This window comes from Rhinatrema bivittatum, chromosome 3 (genome assembly GCF_901001135.1).
Source record: "Rhinatrema bivittatum chromosome 3, aRhiBiv1.1, whole genome shotgun sequence".
In the NCBI taxonomy this organism is placed as follows: domain Eukaryota; kingdom Metazoa; phylum Chordata; class Amphibia; order Gymnophiona; family Rhinatrematidae; genus Rhinatrema; species Rhinatrema bivittatum.
Window position 1 is genome coordinate 248,910,176 of NC_042617.1, and position 23,102 is coordinate 248,933,277.

The following is a 23,102-nucleotide window of genomic DNA, read 5'->3' on the forward strand; positions in this document are numbered from 1 at the left end:
CACCTTTTTGAAATCGCTTTTAAATCTTCTGCCTGATTCTCTGCTTTTAGTCAAGACTAACTTTCTTTTCTTTTAACCAAGTGCCGTATGTTTGTCTTATCAGATTAACAGGTCGATACAGTTATGCCGCGTTAGAAAGAGTGCGGCAGTGCCAGGCGCACCCTCGTTCCCCGCAAGCACAGTTCTCTTCACCTACCGCTCGATACTCTCTTCTAATTGCATGCAAATGCATGCCGCGTCTGTGAAGCGTTAGGCGAAGGGTTAGGCCCGCGCAACCCATTTTACTGTATAGGCGCTTAATACAGCGCCTATACAGTAACCTGGGTGCGCTGGTACCTGTCATTTCAAATGTCATTTCAACTGACAATTGAAATGACAGGCACCAGGAAGTGTAAAAAACCAAAAATATGTATAAATACCTGTCACTTTCCGAATCCCCCAGGCGTGCGGTCATCCAGGCGGCGGCGGGAGCCGGCGGCAGGTGGACGCGTGTTGGGTCCAGGCGGCGGCGGGAGCCGGCGGGCGGGCGCGCGTTGGGTCCAGGCGGCGGCGGCGGGAGCCGGGGGGCAGGTGGGCGCACGTTGGTTTCAGGCGGGCGGGTGGGCGCGCGTTCGAACAAGGTGGCGGTGTGGGCGGGTGGGCGCGTGTTCGATCCAGGCCGCGGGCGGGTGGGCGCGCATTCATCCAGGCGGAGGGAGCCGGCGGCGAAAGCGGCCTCCGGCAGCCCCCGCCGGCAGTGAATGAATGCGCGCCTGTGCGACCCGTGCGATTTCGGCGCTCAAGGCGTGACGTCACGACATGTGACTGCCTTGAGCGCCGAAATCGCACGGGTCGCACAGGCGCGCATTCATTCACTGCTAGCGGGGGCTGCCGGAGGCCGCTTTCGCCGCCGGCTCCCTCCGCCTGGATGAATGCGCACCTGTGCGACCCGTGCGATTTCGGCGTTCAAGGCAGTCACATGCCGAGACGTCAGGCGTCGTGACTTCACGCCGTGAGCGCCGAAATCGCACGGGTTGCACAGGCGCGCATTCATTCATTGTCGGGGGCTGCCGGAGGCCGCTTTCGCCACCGGCTCCCTCCGCCTGGATGAATGCGCACCCACCCACCCGCGGCCTGGATCGAACATGCACCCACCCGCCCGCCGGCCCACACCGCCGCCTTGTTCGAACGCGCGCCCACCCGCCCGCCGACTCCTGCCGCCGCCGCCCGGATGAACGGGCGCCCACCCGCCTGCCAGCCGCCTGGATCGAACACGCGCCCACCCGCCCGCCAGCCCACACCGCCGCCTTGTTCGAACGCGCGCCTGCCAGCTCCCACCGCCGCCTTGATTGAACGCGCGCCCACCCGCCCCCCGGCTCCCGCCGCCGCCGCCTGGATGAACGGGCGCCCACCCGCCCGCCGGCCGCCTGGACCCAATGCGCGCCCACCCGCCCGCTGGCTCCCGCCGCCGCCTGGATGACCGCACGCCTGGGGGATTCGGAAAGTGACAGGTATTTATACATATTTTTGTTTTTTTACACTTTACGCTGCAAATATATATATATATATAGAGGTTGTCCATGGTACATTCCGCTATGTAGCTGTTCGAACACCACACTAACACCTAGTAAGAGGGTAGGCGGTAAACTAACACGTTAAGGCCGCGGCAAAATAGCGGGTTACTAAGGAGATAATCTGTGCGCGCGTCACAGTATCGGAGGGGAATAGCTAATTCCTTCATTAAACAGCTAATTTGTTCATTTACATATCATATACATGCTGGGTGCGGAAAGGGTTATGTGTCTGTTTTAAGAAGCGCTAAGGACGCGTGAAACTGGAGACTGTATCGCAGGATCGCCTTACGCGTCCGAATTGTGCGCCCACAGCGTGTTACAGACGGGAAATCTTCAACCGCATGTTACAGTATCGATCTGTAAGTTTTTTTTGAGCAGGGAATGGCTTTTTGTATGTTTGTACAGCACTGCATTTGTCATGTAGCGCTATGGAAATGTTAAGTAGGAGTAGTAGTAGTAGACTAGGAATCTAAATGCACAGGCAGCAGACCCTCTAGTTTTGGTGGTAGTTTAGGCTACTTTAACACTTGGATGTAAGACATGGGGGCAGGGGGCATCCTGGGTATTTGGATTAAGTATGGGATGCTGTATGTTCATATACCCAGGAAAGTAGAGAACCTAGAAGGAAGAAAATAAAACTGTATAAATATCAATATTCTACAAGTGATCATGCTTCCACAGCTGGCAGCTGGGATATATCCGTACAATATGGACAATAATATTGGGTAGACTAGATGGAACAATTGGTTAGTTTCTGCTGTCACTTACTATGGTTTAAATCAAATCATATTTATATTGCAGCTTTCCAGTAGCACCTCAGTTGTTATATTATTTTGTATTAACAAAATAAACCATGTGAAAGTTTAAAACCATTTGATTTGTTTGCAGACTTGGTCTCTTCATTCCCTTGCCCTAATAGTAGATTCTAGTGGGCCAATGTATCGTGGATATGTCGAACCAACACTCTCTCTGGTTCTTACGCTGCTGCTAACAGTTCCACCCTCTCACACAGAAGTACATCAATGTCTGGGCAGATGTCTAGGGGCCATAATCACGACCGTTGGACCTGAACTGCAAGGTAAATTTTTACAAGCAGATAAAGCAAAGGAAGATTGGAGGCCTATAAGTTATGATAGGATCTATTTCATGACCGATAAAAGTTTGATGGAAATTTTGAAATCAAGGATTCCCTGTACGTACCAGGATCAGTCCAGACGGTGGTTTATGTCCCCCGTCCAGCAGATGGAGTCAGACAAGAACTTCTGAGGGTATAGCCACATAAGCCAGCACAACCATTATCCCTCTTCAGTATCTTTCTCACTCCAGCAGATAGGAGCAGGGGAACATTGGTTCCCCAGTACACTGTTCTAGATGTTCTTTCCTTTTTCTTCTCCATTAAGATTTTGTAGAGGGATCAAGTTTACTAGTTTTAAAAAAAAAAGATTTCATAAGACTTCTGGTTTTGTATTTACTCTTGCAAGCAGACCTGTCTCTTCTCACTCTGCTTGCTGTCCTTCTCTCACTGAGCTGGCTAGGGTAATTTGTTTTATTTCTCCTTTTTCCTGGTAGGATTCATTTTCTCCGGTCCAGCCGCTGGGGGTTTTGAAGCGCCCTTCCCCCCACCTCTGCCGCGCCTCGACCCCCGGCCCCAAGACGCACATTCCCCGGGGCCGCTGCCCGCTGAGACGCAACATTCCTCGGCGGGTCCCGTGAGGATCGAATGGTCGGGGGGGTTTTCCTGGACGGATTCCCCTTCTAAACACGGCACTGCTTGCATTTCCCCGCGATCCCCTCCCTCCCCTCCCCCTGCCGGCATGCCGAGGGCGTCCATATGTGTGGCGTGTGGGCAGCCTGGGTCCAGGCTTTCTCGGGAGGGGATCTGTACCGGGTGTCTCCCTGGTGGGGAAGGCACTTCGCGGCCAGCAGGAGGTTCCTCTTCGCACGGTTAGGCGCGACCCTGCAGGCAGAGTCAGGCCCTGATCCCGCTGAGCGCGGGAACGGTGGCCATTTTGAATCAGGAGCCAATGGACCCGTGTACCTCTGAGGAGGAATCAGAGGTTAATTTCCCGCCTTTGCCGCCGATCCTGGCCCCGGTTCCTCCACTGGATCCGGGTTTTCCTTCAGGGGATGCTTCAGCTAGGCTCCTACCAGGTCCACTTGCCTTTTCCATGGATTTTGTGCTGCTCATGCACAATGCCTATTTAGCCAGGATGCTGCAGCCACTGGACCCTACTCCAGGACCCCCTCCTCCCAAGCTGGCACGGATAGCGGACTCATTGCTTGGGGGAAACCCCCAGGGAGTAATGCCCCAGGAGGGGTGGAGGGCGCCCCACAGGGGCCTCCCAGTATGCAACTGGTGCTCCCCCCGGGGGAAGGGGATGGCTCTGCCTACAGACCCTGCCCCGGATGATCCACTCCTGGCGGACCAGATGGAAGGTGATGATCCGAGGATGTTGCGCATTTTCCAGAGGGACGAGTTGGAGACCTTGATACCGCACATCCTCCAAGAACTAGACATTGAGGCTCCTCTGGACCCACCTGGCCCAGCTACCTCCGGGAAGAAGGGGGACCCGGTGTTGGCAGGGCTCCGCCCGCCAGCGAGAGCTTTTCCTACTCATCCCACGTTCCACCAGTTGTTATCCAGGGAATGGGATTCGCCTGAAGCCTCTCTCAAGGTCAGCAGGGCAGTGGAGAAGCTATACCCTCTCCCTGAGGATTTCCTCGAACTGCTCAAAGTCCTGACGGTCAACTCCGCAGTCTTGGCGGTCACTAAGTGCACAACCATACCGGTTACAGGGGGTACAGCGCTGGGGGATCTCCAAGATCAAAAGTTAGAGGTTTATCTCAAGAGAGTGTTTGAGGTTTTGGCTCTAGGTGTTCGGGCGGCTATCTGTAGCTCGCTGGCACAAAGAGCGGGCCTTCGGTGGGTTCAGCAGCTCCTCACTTCTCAGGACCTACCACCGAAAGAGACACGTCAGGCAGACAGGTTGGAGGCTGTAATTGTCTACGGGGTGGATGCCCTCTATGATCTCCTACGAGTCTTGGCTAGGTCAATGGTCGCGGCGATTTTGGCTCGACGCCTCCTGTGGCTGCGCAACTGGTTGGCAGATTCCTCCTCCAAGACGCGTTTGGGATCCCTCCCGTTTAAAGGAAAATTTTTGTTTGGGGAAGATCTGGACCAGATCATCAAGGCCCTAGGAGAGATTGCGGTGCATAGGCTCCTGGAAGATCGGCCACGGTCCATGAGATCATTCACTGCCTCCAGAAGCTGGTATCGCAGTCAACGCCGTTTCCACACCACGAGACAACAAATGCCTCGACGCCCTCGTCCCGGTCACAAACTTGGTCCCGTCCCTTTCGTGGCACAGACCGGCCAAGGATGGGATGGCCGCACATCCTCCAAGCCTTCTCAATGATGCCAGGCCGACCCACTCCTTGATCCCCAGGATCGGGGGCCGGATTTCTCTCTTCTACGAGGAGTGGAGTCAGATCAGTGGGTCCTCGATATTCTAAAACAAGGTATGCATTGGATTTTGTTCGGCCCTCAAGAGACTGATTTCTCTTTTCCCCCTGCGGGTCACTTCAGAAGCAGCTAATCGTACGCTAGACGCTCGACCGGCTCTTTGCTCTCGGAGCAATTGCACCAGTGCCCCCCACGGAAGTGGGACGGGGCCACTATTCAATCTACTTCGTGGTCCCCAAAAAGGAGGGCACTTTCCACCCGATTCTGGATCTAAAGTCTGTGAACAAGTCCCTAAAGGTCCCTCACTTCAGGGTGGAGACCCTGTGCTCAGTGATTGCGGCAGTCCATTGGGGAGAATTCCTGGCCCCTCTGGACCTCACGGAGGCTTACCTTCACATTCCGATCCGCAGGGCGCATCAACGCTTCCTCAGGTTCAAGTTCTTAAGTCAGCATTTTCAATTCCAGGCCCTTCCTTTCGGTCTGGCGACGGCACCACGAACATTTACGAAAATTATGGTGGTGGTGGCAGTGGCGGCCACTCTCCACCGAGAGGGAATTCTTGTTCACCCTTACCTGGATGACTGGCTCATTCGTGCGAAAACCTTGATCCAAGGTCAGTGGGCGGTCAACAGAGTGGTACAGCTCCTCCAATCCCTCGGTTGGATCATAAACTACACCAAGAGCAACCTTGCTTCTTCCCAGTCGCTAGACTTCCTGGGAGCGCGGTTAGACACGTCGATGGGCAAGGTCTTCCTGCGGCCGTATCGGGCTCAGTCGCTAATGGCGCAGGTCCGGCATTTCTCTGGTCTCTTTGCCCACAGCTTGGGATTACTTGCAGGTTCTGGGATCCATGGCATCCACTATCGATCTGGTGCCCTGGGCTTTTGTGCATATGCGTCCGCTGCAGAGGGCACTACTCTCCCGCTGGAAACTGGTGACGAGGGAGTTCCAGGCCATCCTTCCCCTTCCACGAGTCACCAGGGACAGCCTACGATGGTGGATGAATCCACATCACCTGGCACAGGTGATGCCCCTGGACATTCCGGAATGGGCAATAGTCACTACAGATGCCAGCCTCTTAGGTTGGGGTGCAGTTTGCCAGTCTAGGTCCGTGCAGGGACAGTGGATAAAATCTCAGGCGGTCTGGCCGATCAATCATTTGGAGACCAGGGCGGTCCGGCTAGCACTGAAGTGTTTTCTTTCCCTTGTTCGCCATCGGGCGGTCAGGATACTCTCGGACAATGTGACCACGGTGGTGTACATAAATCGCCAAGGCGGCACGCGAAGTAGTCATGTCTCCTTAGAAACGGACAAGCTCATGGCTGGGCAGAACTCCATCTTGCCTGGTTGGCGGCCTCACACATCGTGGGAGTGGACAACATTCAAGCGGACTTCCTCAGTCATCAACGTCTCGATCCCGGGGAGTGAGAGCTCTCCGAGGAGGCGATGCAGCTCCTCATGTAGCGTTGGGGGCACCCTCACCTGGACCTTATGGCGACAGCTCGCAACGCGAAGGCACCTCGCTTTTTTAGTTGCAGAAGAGAACGAGGCGCAGAGGGCGTGGATGCATTAGTTCTGCCGTGGTCCCGTCACCTTCTCTACATGTTCCCACCATGGTCCCTTGTGGGCAAGGTCCTCCGGATTGAGGCGCACCAGGGCCCGGTGATTCTAGTGGCTCCGGAGTGGCCCTGTCATCCATGGTTCGCGGATCTGCTCAACCTGGTGGTGGATGAACGCCTCCGTCTGCATCACCTAGCGAACCTTCTACATCAGGGGCCAGTATTTTTTGACAAGGCAGATCGCTTTTGTCTTGCGGCTTGGCTTTTGAGAGGCGCAGGCTAAGACGCCGCGGTTATCCGGAGGCCGTGGTCTCGACCCCCCTTCAGTCTCGGAAGAAGTCCACGTCCGTCGCTTATGTCTGGGTGTGGAAGGTTTTCGAATCGTGGTGCACGACTCACTCGGTTCATCCACGGAAGGCTTCCGTGCCTCAGATCCTCTCTTTCCTACAAGTGGGTCTGGAGAAGGGTCTAGCCTACAACTCCCTGAGGGTACAGGTTGCGGCCCTTGCATCCTTCATACAAGAAATTCCGTTTTCATCGCACCCGGATGTCGTCCGGTTCCTCAAGGAGGTGAAGCATTTGAAGCCACCACTTCAGACTCCTTGTCCATCATGGAGCCTCAACTTGGTCTTACAGATTCTGGGTGGACTTCCCTTTGAGCCTGTACGTGCCTCTCCTCTCAAGGATCTCACTCTTAAGACGGTTTTGCTCGTAGCCATTTCCTCGGCCCGTCGTGTCTCCGAGCTTCAAGCGCTGACCTGTAGGGAACCGTACCTTCGGCTCACCGACTCTGGGGTCACCTTACGTACGGTGCCCTCGTTTCTGCCCAAGGTGGTCTCTGCTTTTCACCCGAACCAGACGGTGGAACTCCCTTCCTTTTCATCAGCGGACTCTAGAATTCTCCACAAGCTCGAAGTCAAACGCGTACTGATACGTTACCGTCTGTCGGACCACCTCTTCGTCCTCTGATCTGGCCCCAAGAAAGGGTCCAGGGCATCAAAGACAATGATTGCTCGCTGGCTGAAAGAAGCTATTGCAGCTGCGTATATAGGTGCGGGGAAGCAACCCCCGTTGAACATCAGAGTCCACTCTATTCGCTCCCAGGCGGCATCCTGGGTGGAGAGTCAATCCGTTTCTTCTCAAGAGATATGCAGAGCGGCGACCTGGAAGTCTTTGCATACCTTTGCTCGACACTATTGCCTGGATGTCCACTTTTCGTTCCTTTGGCGACAGGGTCATTCGAGCAGGGTCATCCAGGGCCCACTTTCAGTAGGGAAGCTTTGGTACATCCCACCGTCTGGACTGATCCTGGTACGTACAGGGAAAAGAAAATTATTCCTTATCTGCTAATTTTCGTTCCTGTAGTACCATGGATCAGTCCAGACGCCCTCCCTCAGATTCGTTTGGGAATTTTTTCTTGGGATCTTCTGCTCGACTTCCTCCTTTGTCTATCTGGGTCTCTAGGACCGGCCGGTTCTTCTGTGGATCTGCTTCACAGTTCTTTTTGCAAGTTTGCCGTTGTGCTCGAGTTTGTTCAAGTTTATAGTTGAATGTCAAATTACCATAGTTTAATTGATCCCTCCGTCTCTCTCTCTCTATGGCTTTGATAGTCTATTTACTGAAGAGGGACAATGGTTGTGCTGGCTTATGTGGCAGCACCCTCAGAAGTTCTTGTCTGACTCCATCTGCTGGATGGGGGACATAACCCACCGTTTGGACTGATCCATGGTACTACAGGAACGAAAATTAGCAGGTAAGGAATAATTTTCTTATCTTGTAAATAGAAATTTGTTGAGCTGTTCCATTAGAAATATTTAGTGTGCTAAACAGTAAAAATGTGAAAAGACCAGAAAAAAATTCCTTTAATTGACAAACATGATTCCTTTACCTTTCAAGCTAGTGTAACAGCGTGTCTTTTTAAACGAAAGGTATTATGACAAGTATCTCATTAGGGAAATTATGATTTATACTCTGTCTTGTTTTGATTTCCTGTTAGGCAATGGTGCTACCATTTCAACAATCCGTTCTTCGTGTTTGGTGGGTTGTGCAATCATGCAGGATCATTCGGACTCCCTTGTTCAGGCAGCTGCAATATCATGTCTTCAGCAACTTCATATGTTTGCACCACGACATGTCAACCTGTCTAGCCTGGTTCCCAGCCTTTGTGTGAGTATAAAGGTCTTTTACTGGGCCCATGTCAAATGTGTCAGCAGATAAAGGCCACAAGTCGCATCTAGTTTGCTCATCTCCATCTCCTGTCACATTTACTATAGACCTCAATTGATCTTTGGCATTTCAGTTCTTTCCTCCATCTCCAGAGACCTCCTCTGCATGTCTCATATTTTCTTGAAACTTTGACTGCCACCTCCAGTAGGAGATTGTCCCATGAATCCACCTCCTTTTCCATGAAAAATAATTTCTTCAGATTGCTCCTGACTCCTTCTCCCTTTCACCCTCATTCCTTGATTCTTCATTCTCAGTTTTCCCTTCTTTGAAAAGGCCTGCCTTCTGTGTACTTATTCCTTGGAGTTATTTGAAAGTTTGTCATATGCCCCCCTCTCTCCCTCCTTTCTGCCAGGGTGTATGCATGTTTAGGACCGTAAATCTCTCCTCATATATTTAATGATGATGACCACTGATCAATTCATAGCTGCTCTCTGAACAGATTCAGTCCTGTCCATATCCTTTTGCAGGTGCATCTCCAGAATTTGACTCCATACCTTCGGGGGGGACAATCAACAGTTGCACAATCATCAACAGTTGCAAAATCCACGGGTATTTTTCTCCACAGATTTTGCACCAGTTTTCAGAGAGCAATACACACATACTTCCCTTTCAAAACGTGCCTACAGATTTGCACCACTTTTTCCTCTTCATCCATAATTACATGAGAACATGCCATACGGGTCAGACCAAGGGTCCATCAAGCCCAGTATCCTGTTTCCAATAGTGGCCAAATTCAGGCTACAAGTACCCAAAAATCAAGTCTATCCCATGCTACTGATGCTAGTAATAGCAGTGGCTATTTTCTAAGTTAGCTTGAGTAATAGCAGATAATGGACTTCTCCCAAGACAAGCAGGATGGTAGTCCTCACATATGGGTGACATCATTGGATGGAACCCTGTCATGGGTCACTTTTGTCAAAGTTTCTAGCACTTTGACTGGTACACTGAGCATGCCCAGCATGCCACCAACCCTGCATCCAACAGGGGTCCCCCTTCAGTCTCCTTTTTTTCCGTGCAGCAGTATCCTCACGGTTTTCAGGAGCACTGTGAGAATTCCTCAATTATTTCCTCATGGAAATTTTCTTTAAAATTTTCAAACTTTTTCCCCATCCCGGGGTCCCCCATCAACTACCGACCTCCGACACCGGTAAGTTTTACCTAGTCTTTTGCGGTTGGTTCCCGGTGGTGCTTTCATCGGTGCCTGATGGCCACCGACCGCACGCTGCCCTCCTTTTTTTTTTTTTTTTTTTTTTTGAAAAATGGCGACAGGGTTCGAAAATGCCCCGAGTGCCCGAGGACCATGTCCATTACAAACCCTCATGACATTTGTGTCTTGTGCTTGGGGCCCGCTCACGACGTCCAACAGTGTACTGGCTGTGTCTAGATTATGCCAAAAGGCTGCAGGGCCCGCTTATAAAAGGTGGAACACCTATTCAAGCGTGTGTCTGTCTACTCCAGCCAAGAGTACATCAGGTCAAAAGCCTTAATCTTCATAGACTCCGGTAACTGCCCTTCACCGGCTTCTTCACGTTCGAAGGCATCGACATCTTCCTCCTCGGTGCTGGAGAAGGACCGGACCGAGCATCGGGAAAAGCATAGTCACCGCCATCGATGTGAGCCTTCTTCCGATGCTGGCACCGACAAGGCATCGACAGAGCAACCGGCCAAGAAGTCACGGGGAGAAGGCGTTCTCCCAGGACAAGCAGGATGGTAGTCCTCATAATATGGGTGATGTCACTGGATGGAGCCTTATCACGGAAAACTTTCTGTCAAAGTTTCTAGAAAGCTTTGACTGGCACACTGAGTGCACTGAGCATGCCCAGCATGCCATTATCCCTGTGCCCTCAGGGGTCTCCCTTCAGTCTTCTTTTTTTTGGTGCTGCAGTTAGCATCGCTTTCAGGAGCTCTGTTTCCACACGGAAACACTTGAAGTTTTACTTCACAAATAATTTTTCCCTACACGGGTCTCCCTTCGCGTACATTTAATCAACACTCAGTGAGTACTATGCCCTATTTTTCAGTCAGTTCCTGTCACCTCACTAACTGTTTCCCCGGCTTACCAATCGAATTGCGGCCTCCCTTCTCCCTATGTTTTCGTCCTCAGTTAACCCCACAAAGCCTGCGAGTGTCCTCCTGCGATCCTCCAGCGGGGTTATTTGGGCTAGAGGGATAGGGATGTCCATGGTTACCGTTGCCGCCAGGGCCACTGTCGAGGCCATCGATGCTTTCATCCCATCCTTGCCTCCCATCAATTCCCTCTGTGCCTTCGTTGCGGTCGATGCCCCCATCGTTACCGTCTGTGCCTCCATCAATGCTTTCATCGATGCCCCCTTCAGTTCCATCGATGCCCGCATCTATTCTGTCAGTGCCATCGGTGTTTACATCGATGACACTGATCCCTCCATGAATTCCATCGATGCTCAGATCAATGCCATCGGTGCCATCGTTGATGCCGGCGTAGATTCCGTCATAGATACCCTGGATGCCGCCTTCAACGCCGCCATCGATACAGTCAGTACTACCGGAGCACCTAAACACAATGCCCTCTACTAAACAAAATGCTTCATACTTCGGGATCTTAACCAAAGCCCTGTTCATCCTAGGGCACTAGACAGTGCCAGGAGCAGTGCAGGCATGGTGACAGTCCATCACCAGTCGCCATCCAAGACAGCAAGGGCATCCACCTCTGCGCTGGGGAAAGACCAGGCCGAGTACCATGGCAATCATCTTCACCGGCATGGCGACCGTCCGCCACCGATACAATCCAGGACATTGGTGGCATCGGTGCTGGAGAATGACTGGGCCGTGCGCTGAGAGAGACATCGCCACTGTTCCGCACATCGGTGGCAGTTCATCGGTGCTGGAGAATGACCAGGCCGAGCTCCGAGGGATACTTATTCCGCACCGGCGCGAATGTCCATTGAGCCAGTTGTGAAGCGGGCCTGGGTTCATGAGTCCTGTGCTCCTTTGCACCCAAGGCGCCGAGGCATTCCCCACCGACACCAGTGCCGGGTACTGAGCCACCACAAAATAATGTGGAGGTGCCAGTAATGCCTAGCCTGTCTCCTCTGTAGCTGCGCTACCATACCAGCTTACAGAGTTGAGCCGGACGTTTGTGTCCCTCAGGCTGTCCTCGATCCCTCCCAAAATCCACGGAGCCATCGAGATTCACAGATGTGTCCTTCTGCGATCCACCATGAAGGACGGTAAGCGCTCTAATCTCGCTTCAGCAATAATCCCATCAAGACCTGGTCGCTAAATCGGGCCACATGGTTTCAGAAAGTTCTAGGTCGTATTCTCCTCCAAGAACCGTATTAGTCTAACATATCGCTATTACCAGCTATGTTTGACACAACACCAAGAGAACCTCTCTACCAATAATTTTGGATTGCATCGAGACATCCTCCCATTGCCGACAACGGGGCTCCGTACTCTATGACACTCTGGCTTCTAGTTCCTAATTACTGCCCAAAGTCCCAGATACATTAACTGATCTGCTAGACACAAGATCCAGCAGACACTGCTTCAATTGCATGCCCACCTCGAGACCTGGCGACAGTTCTTGATGTTTTCTTGCACAGCAGACAAAGATGCGGGTAAGACTTTTACCACTCATGCTCCTGCGGGAGACCAGCTGATATCCAGATTACATCAGCTCCGCCAGTTGGACAGCCTCCTGGTCTCTCAACCTTGCCGGATATCAGAGCGGCCATCCCACTTAGTACCAGGGCTTGGGGTACAGACCCCCGGACGCTACAAGGCGGAGGGGGGAGGAGTTTTTAATCCCACTATTCCTTCTTTCAACAGAAAACAGATGCTCTCCGCCCATCCTGGACCTCAGAAATGTCAACAACTTTCTTCAGAAGTGACAGGTAAAATGTCTCATCACCGTGCTTCCCTTACTGCAGTAAGTGGGTTGCCTCTCTCCTCTAGTCTTTCTATGTGCTTCATAGTGAGTCGTCAACATTCCAATGCCAAGTTCTGCCGTTCACACTAGCTTCGACAACTTGTGTATTTCACCAAATGCCTAGCAGTGACTGCTGTTTCTCTACGGAGCAAAACATCATTCACACTTTTCCTTGCATGGACAACTGCCTAATAGGAGTCAATCCAAGCAAGGAGCTGTAAGTTCTCCAGGACTCACTATAAATCTACTACCTGGGATTTCTGTTTAACTACCTAAATCCCATATGGAGCAGTTCTGGACACTATAGTCGCAACGAACTTCCTACCCAACAATTGCGCAGACATCCTGTCAAATACCCTTCATCTCTGCGTGCATGCAACATAGCCTCAGCCCCTCAATTCTTTCATTGATGGGCCATGGGGTTTTTTCACTATCCACTTTATACATATGCCCAGATTGGCTACGAGTAAGATTCAGTGGATTTTCAAATATCAATGGTTCTAAGCTGTTCAACCGCTTTCATCCCTGATCAATATTACCGATCTAGAATCAAATCTTCAGATGGTCCTGGTCACGGTCACATTTATTTAGGGTTGAAGATTTCGAATCCACATCTTCCCAACCCAATATGCGTCTATTCCGCTCCATACAGAGTTTCACATCAACTTCCTGGAGCTTTGAGCCATGAGATTTGCCTTTTATGCCTTAAAATACTGCCTCTGCCTACAAACCTTAGTGCAAACAGACAGCATAGTGGCAATGTGGTATTCCAACACACAAGCACGCACAACCTCTTAGCTGCTCTGCCAGGAAGCTGCACAGCTCTAGCCTTCGGCCCTTGCATACTCCATGCATTCCCGGGCCACTTATCTAACAAACATACCGAATGCACTAGCAGACCTTCAGAAGCATAAAGCTCCATGTAATAATGACGAAAGGCAGCCGCAATAGCTGAGGTATCATTTTATCACCTGGCCCGTAGAATTGCGCAGCCACATGTCTCGGTCCCCGCGCAGAGTGGACTAAGTTCGCCAGCATTTTCCCAGATTTATTACTGTACTGGAACAGTTGAAATTGATAATAGGCTAGGCTTTTTTCGTCCGCTGATGAATTAATGAATTGAGGGCAGTTTGAATAGACATATAGCGCTCCCTGTTCACCGGAGGGTGCGCTGCATTAAGCGCTTGCCGAGCCCAATACAGCTGCGCTGTGAGGTTCAGCAGGCGCCGATCCAAAATCTTTTTGCGGGGGGGGGGGCCAGGTATGAAATATCGCCCCTAAGAACCGCTTTGGCTGCATACCAATTTAATACAGGTGAGGCCATATGCTGGCTATTAAAAGAAGCATATTTGGACCACTTAGTGTGCAAGTGAGCCTGAAAGGCAGCATTCTCAGCCAGGTAATAAAGTTACCTCCAAAGAAGCCGCATTTGAGATGGAGAAGCGTCACAAAAATCCAGCCAAACCGGCGTGTGGTCAGAGATTACGATCTCCCCAATATCAGCATCAGCAATTTGGGAGAAGGCATGCGCACTAGTCAGCAGATAGTCAATCCTGGAATGAGGCGCATGAGCTCTAGAAATATGGGTAAAATCCCTCCCTGAGGGATGTAAAATTCGCCAGGCATCGACCAAGTGAAGAGACTGTTCAAAAAATGCAATCCCTTTACTAGGCCCTCTCCCCAGGGACGATGATTGAGACACATCTAATGTAGGACCCTTGACCGCATTGAAATCTGCCCCCACTAAAAGCATATAAGAAACATAAGGCAAATGTATGCCGTACACATCATGAAAAAAAAACCGGATCGTAGGTGTTGGGGGCATAGAAATTACAAAGGACTAGAGGAGTCCGGTTGAGCTCACCCACAAGAATAAGGTCTGACCCTTGGGATCTTTAATTTGCTTTTGGACTAGAAAATATACTTTTTATGGACTAAAATGGCCATCCCCGCCGATTGAGTGTTTGCCGAGGCAAAATACACTTCCCCAACCCAGCGCCGACATAGCTTCTGATGCTCCAGGTCTGTGAGGTGTGTTTCTTGTAACATAACTATGTTGGCAGACAGCCACCTCAAAGCTGCCAAAATTTTCATCCGCCTTATAGGCGAGTGTACGCCACACACATTCCAGGAGACTAGTCTAGAACCACTCCATGACATTTAGTAGCCTGAATGCACGAGACAAAAGAGCAGAGTATTTCTCAAACCAAAGGGGAAGCCTTCCCATCAGGAGCCCCCCTGTTAACAGGCACAGTAACACCCAAAAGAATCCTGACCCCCAATAATTGCAATTCAAAAAGAATGGTGTCTAGATGCGGTGAGCAAACCCCCTCCCCTTCCAACCCAACCTGCCTACCTATTCCTCCCTCCCCCTCCCCTTCGTTCATCTCTCCTTTTCACTCAATTCAGAACAGAAGCAGGAACATAACCTCCAGCCCTCACGGGGTAGAGGTTAAGCAAAAGAGTACAAAACATGGCTTCGCCATAACCAGAAATCTTGGGCTTGAAAGAAAAAAGAACTCTCTCCAGAAATCCCCACTTAAGTCTGCCACATCGCAGCCAAACAACAACAAAAATAAAAAGGAAAAAAAACTTGGCAGTCCAGAAAGAACGGATAACTTCTCATTCCCTGTACGTACCCGGATCAGTCTAGACACCTGGGTTTTGGCTCCCCTCCAGCAGATGGCGACAAGTTTTTCAAAACAAACCCTGGCATATATACCAAGGTGCCACCCATAGTCCCTCAGTCTTACTCTGTCTCCAGCAGATGGCAGAGTTGCAAAACCCACAGTCTCTTCTGATTTAAAAAAAAAAAAAAAAAAATGTTAGGAATAGTTAGTTGGTTTTGTTAAAAAAAAAAACAAAACAAACAAACAAAAAAAAAACCACAAGAAGAAGAAGAAGGCCTGTCAGTCTCCCAGGGGGTTGACAGGTCCTGAGGGGATCATCCTTCCTGGTCGAGGCAGTTGCTCAAGAGGGTCGAGGGCCCTGTCTTGGTGGAGTAGCAGCACTGGGGTGATACCACCCCAGCTGCAGCAAAGGAGCAGGACCTGTCCAGAACCAAGGACAGCGTGGGGGCAGGTTTGTGTTTTCAAAAAAAAAAAAGTATATATTTTCACTTGTTAATTTTTGCCGCGCCGCCTCTCCGGTACCCCCCCCCCCCCCCCCCCCTCCTCCCGACCTGCGTCGCCGTCTTTTCCATTCCTTTCCTGTTTTTGTTTTTTTTTACCTCTTTAGCGACGAGTTGGGCCCGTCGTTTTTTCTCAAGACTCGATTATGCCCCGATGCTCATCTTGCCGCTCAAGCGGCTGCTCGCACGGCCGTCTCTCTCGAGAAGGCCTCTGTGCTTCCTGCTCGCAGGGCGGCGAAGGTCCCTCTGTTCCACCGCGGGAAGGCCAGATTCGCGCTCCGCCATCGACCACCCGGTCCTGGACAGGTCAGGCCGACTCAGCTGCGCCGTTCCCGATCAGCGCGGGAATGGCAGCCATTTTATGTTCGCTGCAGGCAGTGGCGTGGAATGAGGGGGAGGAGATTTTACCTCCAGCACTCTCCACAGCACGGGCCTTCGGGGGAGGGCACCCCTACGGCTCCAGAGGCTTTTTAAAATGAGGATAGCCCTGAGGGGGCTACCGATTCCTCATCTGACTCCTCCTTTTCATCAGAATTTGTACTTCTGATGCACAAGGAGCAACCTTTGTGCCCACCGTCCCACAAAAGGTCCCGGCGGCGCTCCGGATCCAAAGGGGAGGCAGTGCCTCCTAAGGATAAAAGACTTTTGCGCACAGGACTCGTCGAGACGGACACGGACTCCTCTTCATCAGGGACTCCTGATACTCATTCCCAGCCCACGGGGGGACGGACGGAGACCCTGACTCCCAGCCCAAGCTCATCCAGGGTGGTACAGTACTGGAAGGGGATGATCTGAAGGTGGTTCGTCTTTTTAAGAAAGAGGAGTTGAACCCACTTATCCCGGTCATTCTTGGGGGAGTTAGGTTTGGAAGCCCCTCAATGGATCCGGTATTACTGGGTCTTAGGGGCCCCACAGTGTCTTTCCCTTTTCATTTCTCGGCCACGGACCTTCTCTTTAGGGAATGGGACACTCATGATTTGGGGTTGAAAGTCAGTAAGGCAATGGATAAGCTATATCCTCTGCCGGAGGAAGCTTTGGATCTGCTGAGAGTCCTGAAGGTGGATGCAGCGGTGTCTGCGGTTACCAAGAAGGTTACGGGAGCAACCGCCCTCAAGGACTTGCAGGACAGAAAATTGGTGTTGCAGCTCAAGAAGGTGTTTGAGGTATCCGCACTAGGGGTCCATGCAGAGCAATGTGCAGTAATTTCACACTGCGTGCAGGTCTTTGCTGGGCTCAGCAACTCCAAGCCAGGTCGGACCTCTCTGAGAGGGAGTCTAGCCAGGCGAACCGGCTGGAGGCAGTCATTGTGTATAGCGCCGATGCTCTCCATGACCACCTACGCACATCGGCCAGATCCATGGTGTTGCCGGTGTTCGCGCGATGGCTACTCTGGCTACGGCATTGGGCTGCAGATGCTTCGTCCAAGTCCCACCTCCGTTCCCTTCCTTTTAAAGGCAAGTTGTTGTTCGGGAAGGAGTTGGAGGATATGATCCAATCTCTGGGTGAGAACAAGGTTCATAAACTACCTGATGATAGGCCTCGGTCCAGGGAATCGTTTACAGCTCGGTCTCGATTTCGCGGTAATGGGAGACCTCGACCGGCGCGGTCCTCAGGATCTTCCTTTCGTCCCAGTTCCACTAGACAACAGTCGTGCAATCCGTCCTTTTGAGGCAGACGTTTTGGCAAACCAGGCAATTCCCCGTCGGCTGCAGGAACTAAGGCCTTGCAATGAGATACTGCCGGTCCATCCCTCGGTACCCATCATCCACCATGTTCCAAACATGGGAGCCAGACTGTCGCTCTTCTTCGAGGAATGGACCAAATTAACATCGGACCAGTGGGTCCTCACCGTGATAAGTCAAGGTTACGCTTTAGATTTTATACAGTGTCCTCGGGACAAGTTCCTGATCTCTCCCTGCGGGTACCGAGAAAAACGGGAGGCGGTACAAGGAACACTCCAGCGCCTGTTGGCCCTGGGGTCTATAACGCTGGTTCCATCTGCAGATCTACGCAGGGGATGCTACTCCATTTACTTCATTGTCCTGAAGAAGGAAGGAACGTTCCGCCCCATCTTAGATTTCAAAAGAGTCAACCGATGTCTTCGGATCCTGCGTTTCTGGATGGAGACGCTTCGGTCCGTCGTCGCCTCGGTATGACAAGGCGAATTCCTGGTGTCTCTGGATCTCTCGGAGGCATATCTTCACATCTGCATTCGCTTGTCTCATCAAAGATTTCTCAGGTTCTGCATCATGGGAAAACATTTTCAGTTTCGGACTCTGCCCTTTGGTCTCGCCACTGCTCCAAGGATTTTCACCAAGGTGATGGTGGTGGTGGCAGCGCAACTCCGGAGGGAAGGCTTGCTGGTGCACCCTTACCTAGACGATTGGCTGATTCGGTTGACGTCCAAGGCTCTGTGTCACACTGCCATTCACAGGGTGCTTCCGCTCTTGCGCTCCCTCGGTTGGGTAGATAACCTTGCCAAGAGTCATCTCGTCCCTTCGCAGTCTCTGGAGTTCCTGGGAGCTGTGTTCGACACGGCACAGGGAAGAGTATTCCTCACCACGGAGCGGATAGTCAAGCTTCAGGGTCAGGTGAGGGACCTAATGTCCATGCCAATGCCCAAGGTGAAGGATTACTTGAGAGTATTGGGGTCCATGACATCTACCCTGAATTGGTGCCCTGGGCCTTCACTCATATGCGTCCGTTACAATCAGCATTGCTGTCCCGCTGGAACCCAGTGTCAGAACAGTTCCATCTCCCACTGCCTCTTACGGACTCCGCGAGACACAGTCTCGACTGGTGGCTTGTCTCCGAACATCTGGAGCGGGGAGTTCCCTTGGTAATGCCCGAACGGACAGTTGTCACCATGGATGCCAGTCTCTCCAGCTGGGGAGTGGTTTGTCTGGGGAAGTCTGTGTAGGGGCAGTGGTCCTGAGAACAATCCCAGTGGTCAATCAACTGTTTGGAAACCAGGGCCGTAGCTCTGGCCTTGGAGGCGGATCGCTTTTGTCTCGGCTTGGCTTTTGAAAGGCAACGCTTGAAAAGCAAAGGTTTCTCTGACGAGGTGGTCGCCACAATACTGCGGTCGAGAAAACCATCTACTTCCCTGGCTTACGTTAGGGTCTGGAAAGTTTTCGAATCTTGGTGTTCGGATCGCGGGGTGGATACTACGAGGGCTTTGGTCTCTGACATCCTGGCTTTCTTGCAAGTCAGTTTTTCTAAAGGTCTTTCATGTAGTTCCCTCTGTGTACAGGTTGCGGCACTCGGTTGTCTCCGAGGCAAGGTCCAGGGGGTTGTGTTGGCCTTACACCCGGATGTGGCATGTTTCCTACAGGGGGGGCTAAGCACTTGCGCCCTCCGCCTCGCCTTCCGTGTCATTCCTGGAACCTCAATTTGGTGCTTTCGTCCTTGTGTGTGCCACCTTTTGAGCCTATAAAGCGTTCAACGCTAAAGGATCTTACGCTAAAAGTGGTATTTTTGGTGGCAATTTCTTCAGCATGTCGGGTGTCGGAATTGCAGGTGTTGTCATGCCGGGAACCCTTCTTGAGGATTTCGGATTCAGGGGTATCCTTGTGAATGGTCCCCTCCTTTCTCCCAAAGGTGGTGTCATCTTTTCACTTGAATCAATCGATCGAACTTCCTTCCTTCTCCGATGTGGATCGATCAGATCCGATAGCCAAGGATTTACGGAAGCTGCTTCGGTATCTGGAGGTTACGAATCCTTTTCGGGTATCAGACCATCTCTTTGTTTTGTGGAATGGTCCACGTAAAGGCGGCATGGCCTCCAAGGCTACCATAGCTCTTTGGTTGAAGGAGGCCATTGGTTCCGCGTATTTACTGCGTGGTAAGACAGTACAGGTAGGACTTTGTGCTCATTCTATGCGTTCACAGGCTGCTTCTTGGGCGGAATGTCACCATGTTTCGCCCCAGGAAATTTGCAGGGTGGCTACTTGGAAATCTTTGCAAACTTTTACAAGGCATTACAGATTGGATGTGAGAGCTTCGGAGGCTGGGGGATTTGGAGAAGGGGTGCTCCGTGCAGGCCTCTCCGGCTCCCACCCTCTGTGAGTTGGCTCTGGTACATCCCAGGTGTCTGGACTGATCCGGGTATGTACAGGGAAAGGAAAATTAGTTTCTTACCTGATAATTTTCGTTCCTGTAGTACCACGGATCAGTCCAGAGCCCTGCCCTATAGCTGTATGCACTTAAGTAAAGTGTATAAAGTTTGTTTTTTGTGTATGGTTATTTACCATGCCTTCTCGCCTGTTCTATTGGTTCTGTCTGTTCTGTTCTCAGTTGGGGTTTTCAATGAACCTTAAGTTAGCTGTTGAATTGGGTTTTATTCCATTCTGCTTTGACATTACGTAAGACTGAGGGACTGTGGGTGGCACCTTGGTATATATGCCAGGGTTTGTTTTGAAAAACTTCTCTGTCTCCATCTGCTGGAGGGGAGGCAAAACCCAGGTGTCTGGACTGTCCGTGGTACTAAAGGAACGAAAATTATCAGGTAAGAAACTAATTTTCCTTTAATGCGTCTGCTATTGTGTCTGGACTACCCCACAAAGGTGATGAGGATGCTGCGACCGCTAGGCCACTCAGAAAAAAAAGGCCATATCTAGCTAGCCAGAGTGACTATCAACCTCCAACCAAGTGCAGGGATACTTGAATATATATATATATATATATATATATATATATATATATATATGATCTGGAAAGGAATACGAGTGACGTTATCAAATTTGCAGATGATACAAAATTATTCAGAGTAGTTAAATCACAAGCAGACTGTGATACATTACAGGAGGACCTTGCAAGACTGGAAGATTGGGCATCCAAATGGCAGATGAAATTTAATGTGGCCAAGTGCAAGGTGTTGCATATAGGGAAAAATAACCCTTGCTGTAGTTATACGATGTTAGGTTCCATATTAGGAGCTACCACCCAAGAAAGAGATCTAGGCGTAATAGTAAATAATACATTGAAATCGTCGGCTCAGTGTGCTGCAGCAGTCAAAAAGCAAATAGAATGTTAGGAATTATTAGGAAGGGAATGGTTAATAAAACGGAAAATGTTATACTGCCTCTATATCGCTCCATGGTGAGACCACACCTTGAATACTGTGTACAATTCTGGTTGCCTTATCTCAAAAAAGATATAGTTGCAATGGAGAAGGTACAGAGAAGGGCAACAAAAATGATAAAGGGGATGGAACAGCTCCCCTATGAGGAAAGGCTGAAGAGGTTAGGGCTTTTCAGCTTGGAGAAGAGACGGCTGAGGGGGGATATGATAGAGGTCTTTAAGATCATGAGAGGTCTTGAATGAGTAGATGTGACTCGGTTATTTACACTTTCGAATAATAGAAGGACTAGGGGGCATTCCATGAAGTTAGCAAGTAGCACATTTAAGACTAATTGGAGAAAATTCTTTTTCATTCAATGCACAATAAAGCTCTGGAATTTGTTGCCAGAGGATGTGGTTAGTGCAGTTAGTGTAGCTGGGTTCAAAAAAGGTTTGGATAAGTTCTTGAAGAGAAGTCCATTAACTTCTATTAATCAAGTTTACTTAGGGGAATAGCCACTGCTATTAATTGCATCAGTAGCATGGGATCTTCTTGGTGTTTGGTTAATTGCCAGGTTCTTGTGGCCTGGTTTAGCCTCTGTTGGAAACAGGATGCTGGGCTTGATGGACCCTTGGTCTGACCCAGCATGGCAATTTATTATGTTCTTATGTTCTTATCCAGGAGGCCCAGCAAGTGAAGCTACAGCCTCAAATTAAGCTTCTTTCCACTTGTCAGTAGAGTCAGATCAGAGTTTCTCCTGCTCTTTTTCCCCCACAAATTTCTGAAACTCATCAATATCAGTGAACAAGCATAGTCCCTGTGAGGTCTGTACTCTCACCTTAGGGTAGACCAGTGGTGCACGGGTCCCCAATGCAAATAACTTGCTGCATGCAGGAGCAAAGGCCCTTCACTGTGCTGCCAGCACAGCAGAGTAATCCTGGAAGAATAGCACTTTATTGTTATAAGTCAGTCTTTCTGGCACGCACAGTTCTCAGTATTTCCGCTTTATGAGCAAAGTTTAAAACCTTTGCTATGATCACCCTGGGATAGTGCTATACTGGGGTACAAATTATATCGCAATGACAGAGAGGAGCATCCGGGAGGCAGTGTAGCGCTTTATGACCAGGATGGCATAGAGTCCAACAGGATAAACATCCTGCATGAGACTAAATGCAAAATTGAATCTTTATGGGTAGAAATCCCATGTGTGTTGGGGAAGACTATAGTGATAGGAATATACTACCGTCCATCTGGCCAAGATGGTGAGACGGACAGTGAAATACTAAGAGAAATTAGGGAAGCTAACCAAATTGGTAGTGTGGTAATAATGGGAGATTTCAATTACCCCAATATTGACTGGGTAAATGTATCTTTGGGGCATGCTAGAGAGATAAAGTTCCTGGATGGAATAAATGACAGTTTTATGGAGCAATTGGTACAGGAACCGACGAGAGAGGGAGCAATTTTAGATCTAATTCTCAGTGGAGCATAGGATTTGGTGAGAGAGGTAACTGTGGTAGGGCTGCTTGGCAATAGTGATCATAATATGATCAAATTTGAATTAATGACTGGAAGGGGAACAGTAAGCAAATCCATGGCTCTCGTGCTAAACTTTCAAAAGGGAAACTTTGATAAAATGAGAAAAATAGAAAAAAACTGAAAGGAGCAGTTACAAAGATAAAGTGTGCAAGAGGAGTGGTCAATGTTTAAAAAAAAAAAAATAAATAAATCCTAGAACAGTCCAGATGTATTCCACACATTAAGAAAGGTGGAAGGAAGGCAAAGTGATTACCGGCATGGTTAAAAGGGGAAGTGAAAGAAGCTATTTTAGCCAAAAGATCTTCATTCAAAAATTGGAAGAAGGATCCAACAGAAGAAAATAGGATAAAGCATAAGCGTTGGCAAGTTAAATGTAAGACATTGATAAGACAGGCTGAGAGAGGATTTGAAAAGAAGTTGGTTGTAGAGGCAAAAACTCACAGTAAAAACTTTTAAAAATATATCCGAAGCAGAAAGCCTGTGAGGTAGTCAGTTGGAACTTGAGATGATCGAGGGGTTAAAGGGGCTCTTAGAGGATAAGGCCAGCGCGGAAAGATTAAACTATTTCTTTGCTTCGGTGTTTACCGAAGAGGATGTTGGGGAGAGATACCCATTCCGGAGAAGGTTTTCATGGGTAATGATTCAGGTGGACTGAACCAAATC

General features: G+C 50.3%; 1 protein-coding gene across 1 annotated transcript in view; it reads left to right on the forward strand.

Moving 5' to 3' along the window:
* Positions 1 to 23,102, forward strand: part of HEATR5B (HEAT repeat containing 5B) — a 571,627-nt gene that overhangs the window by 290,311 nt on the left and 258,214 nt on the right. Inside the window, 2 exon segments of the mRNA XM_029594411.1 lie at positions 2,442 to 2,631; positions 8,572 to 8,741. Of these exon segments, the coding sequence (XP_029450271.1) occupies positions 2,442 to 2,631; positions 8,572 to 8,741 (360 nt within the window).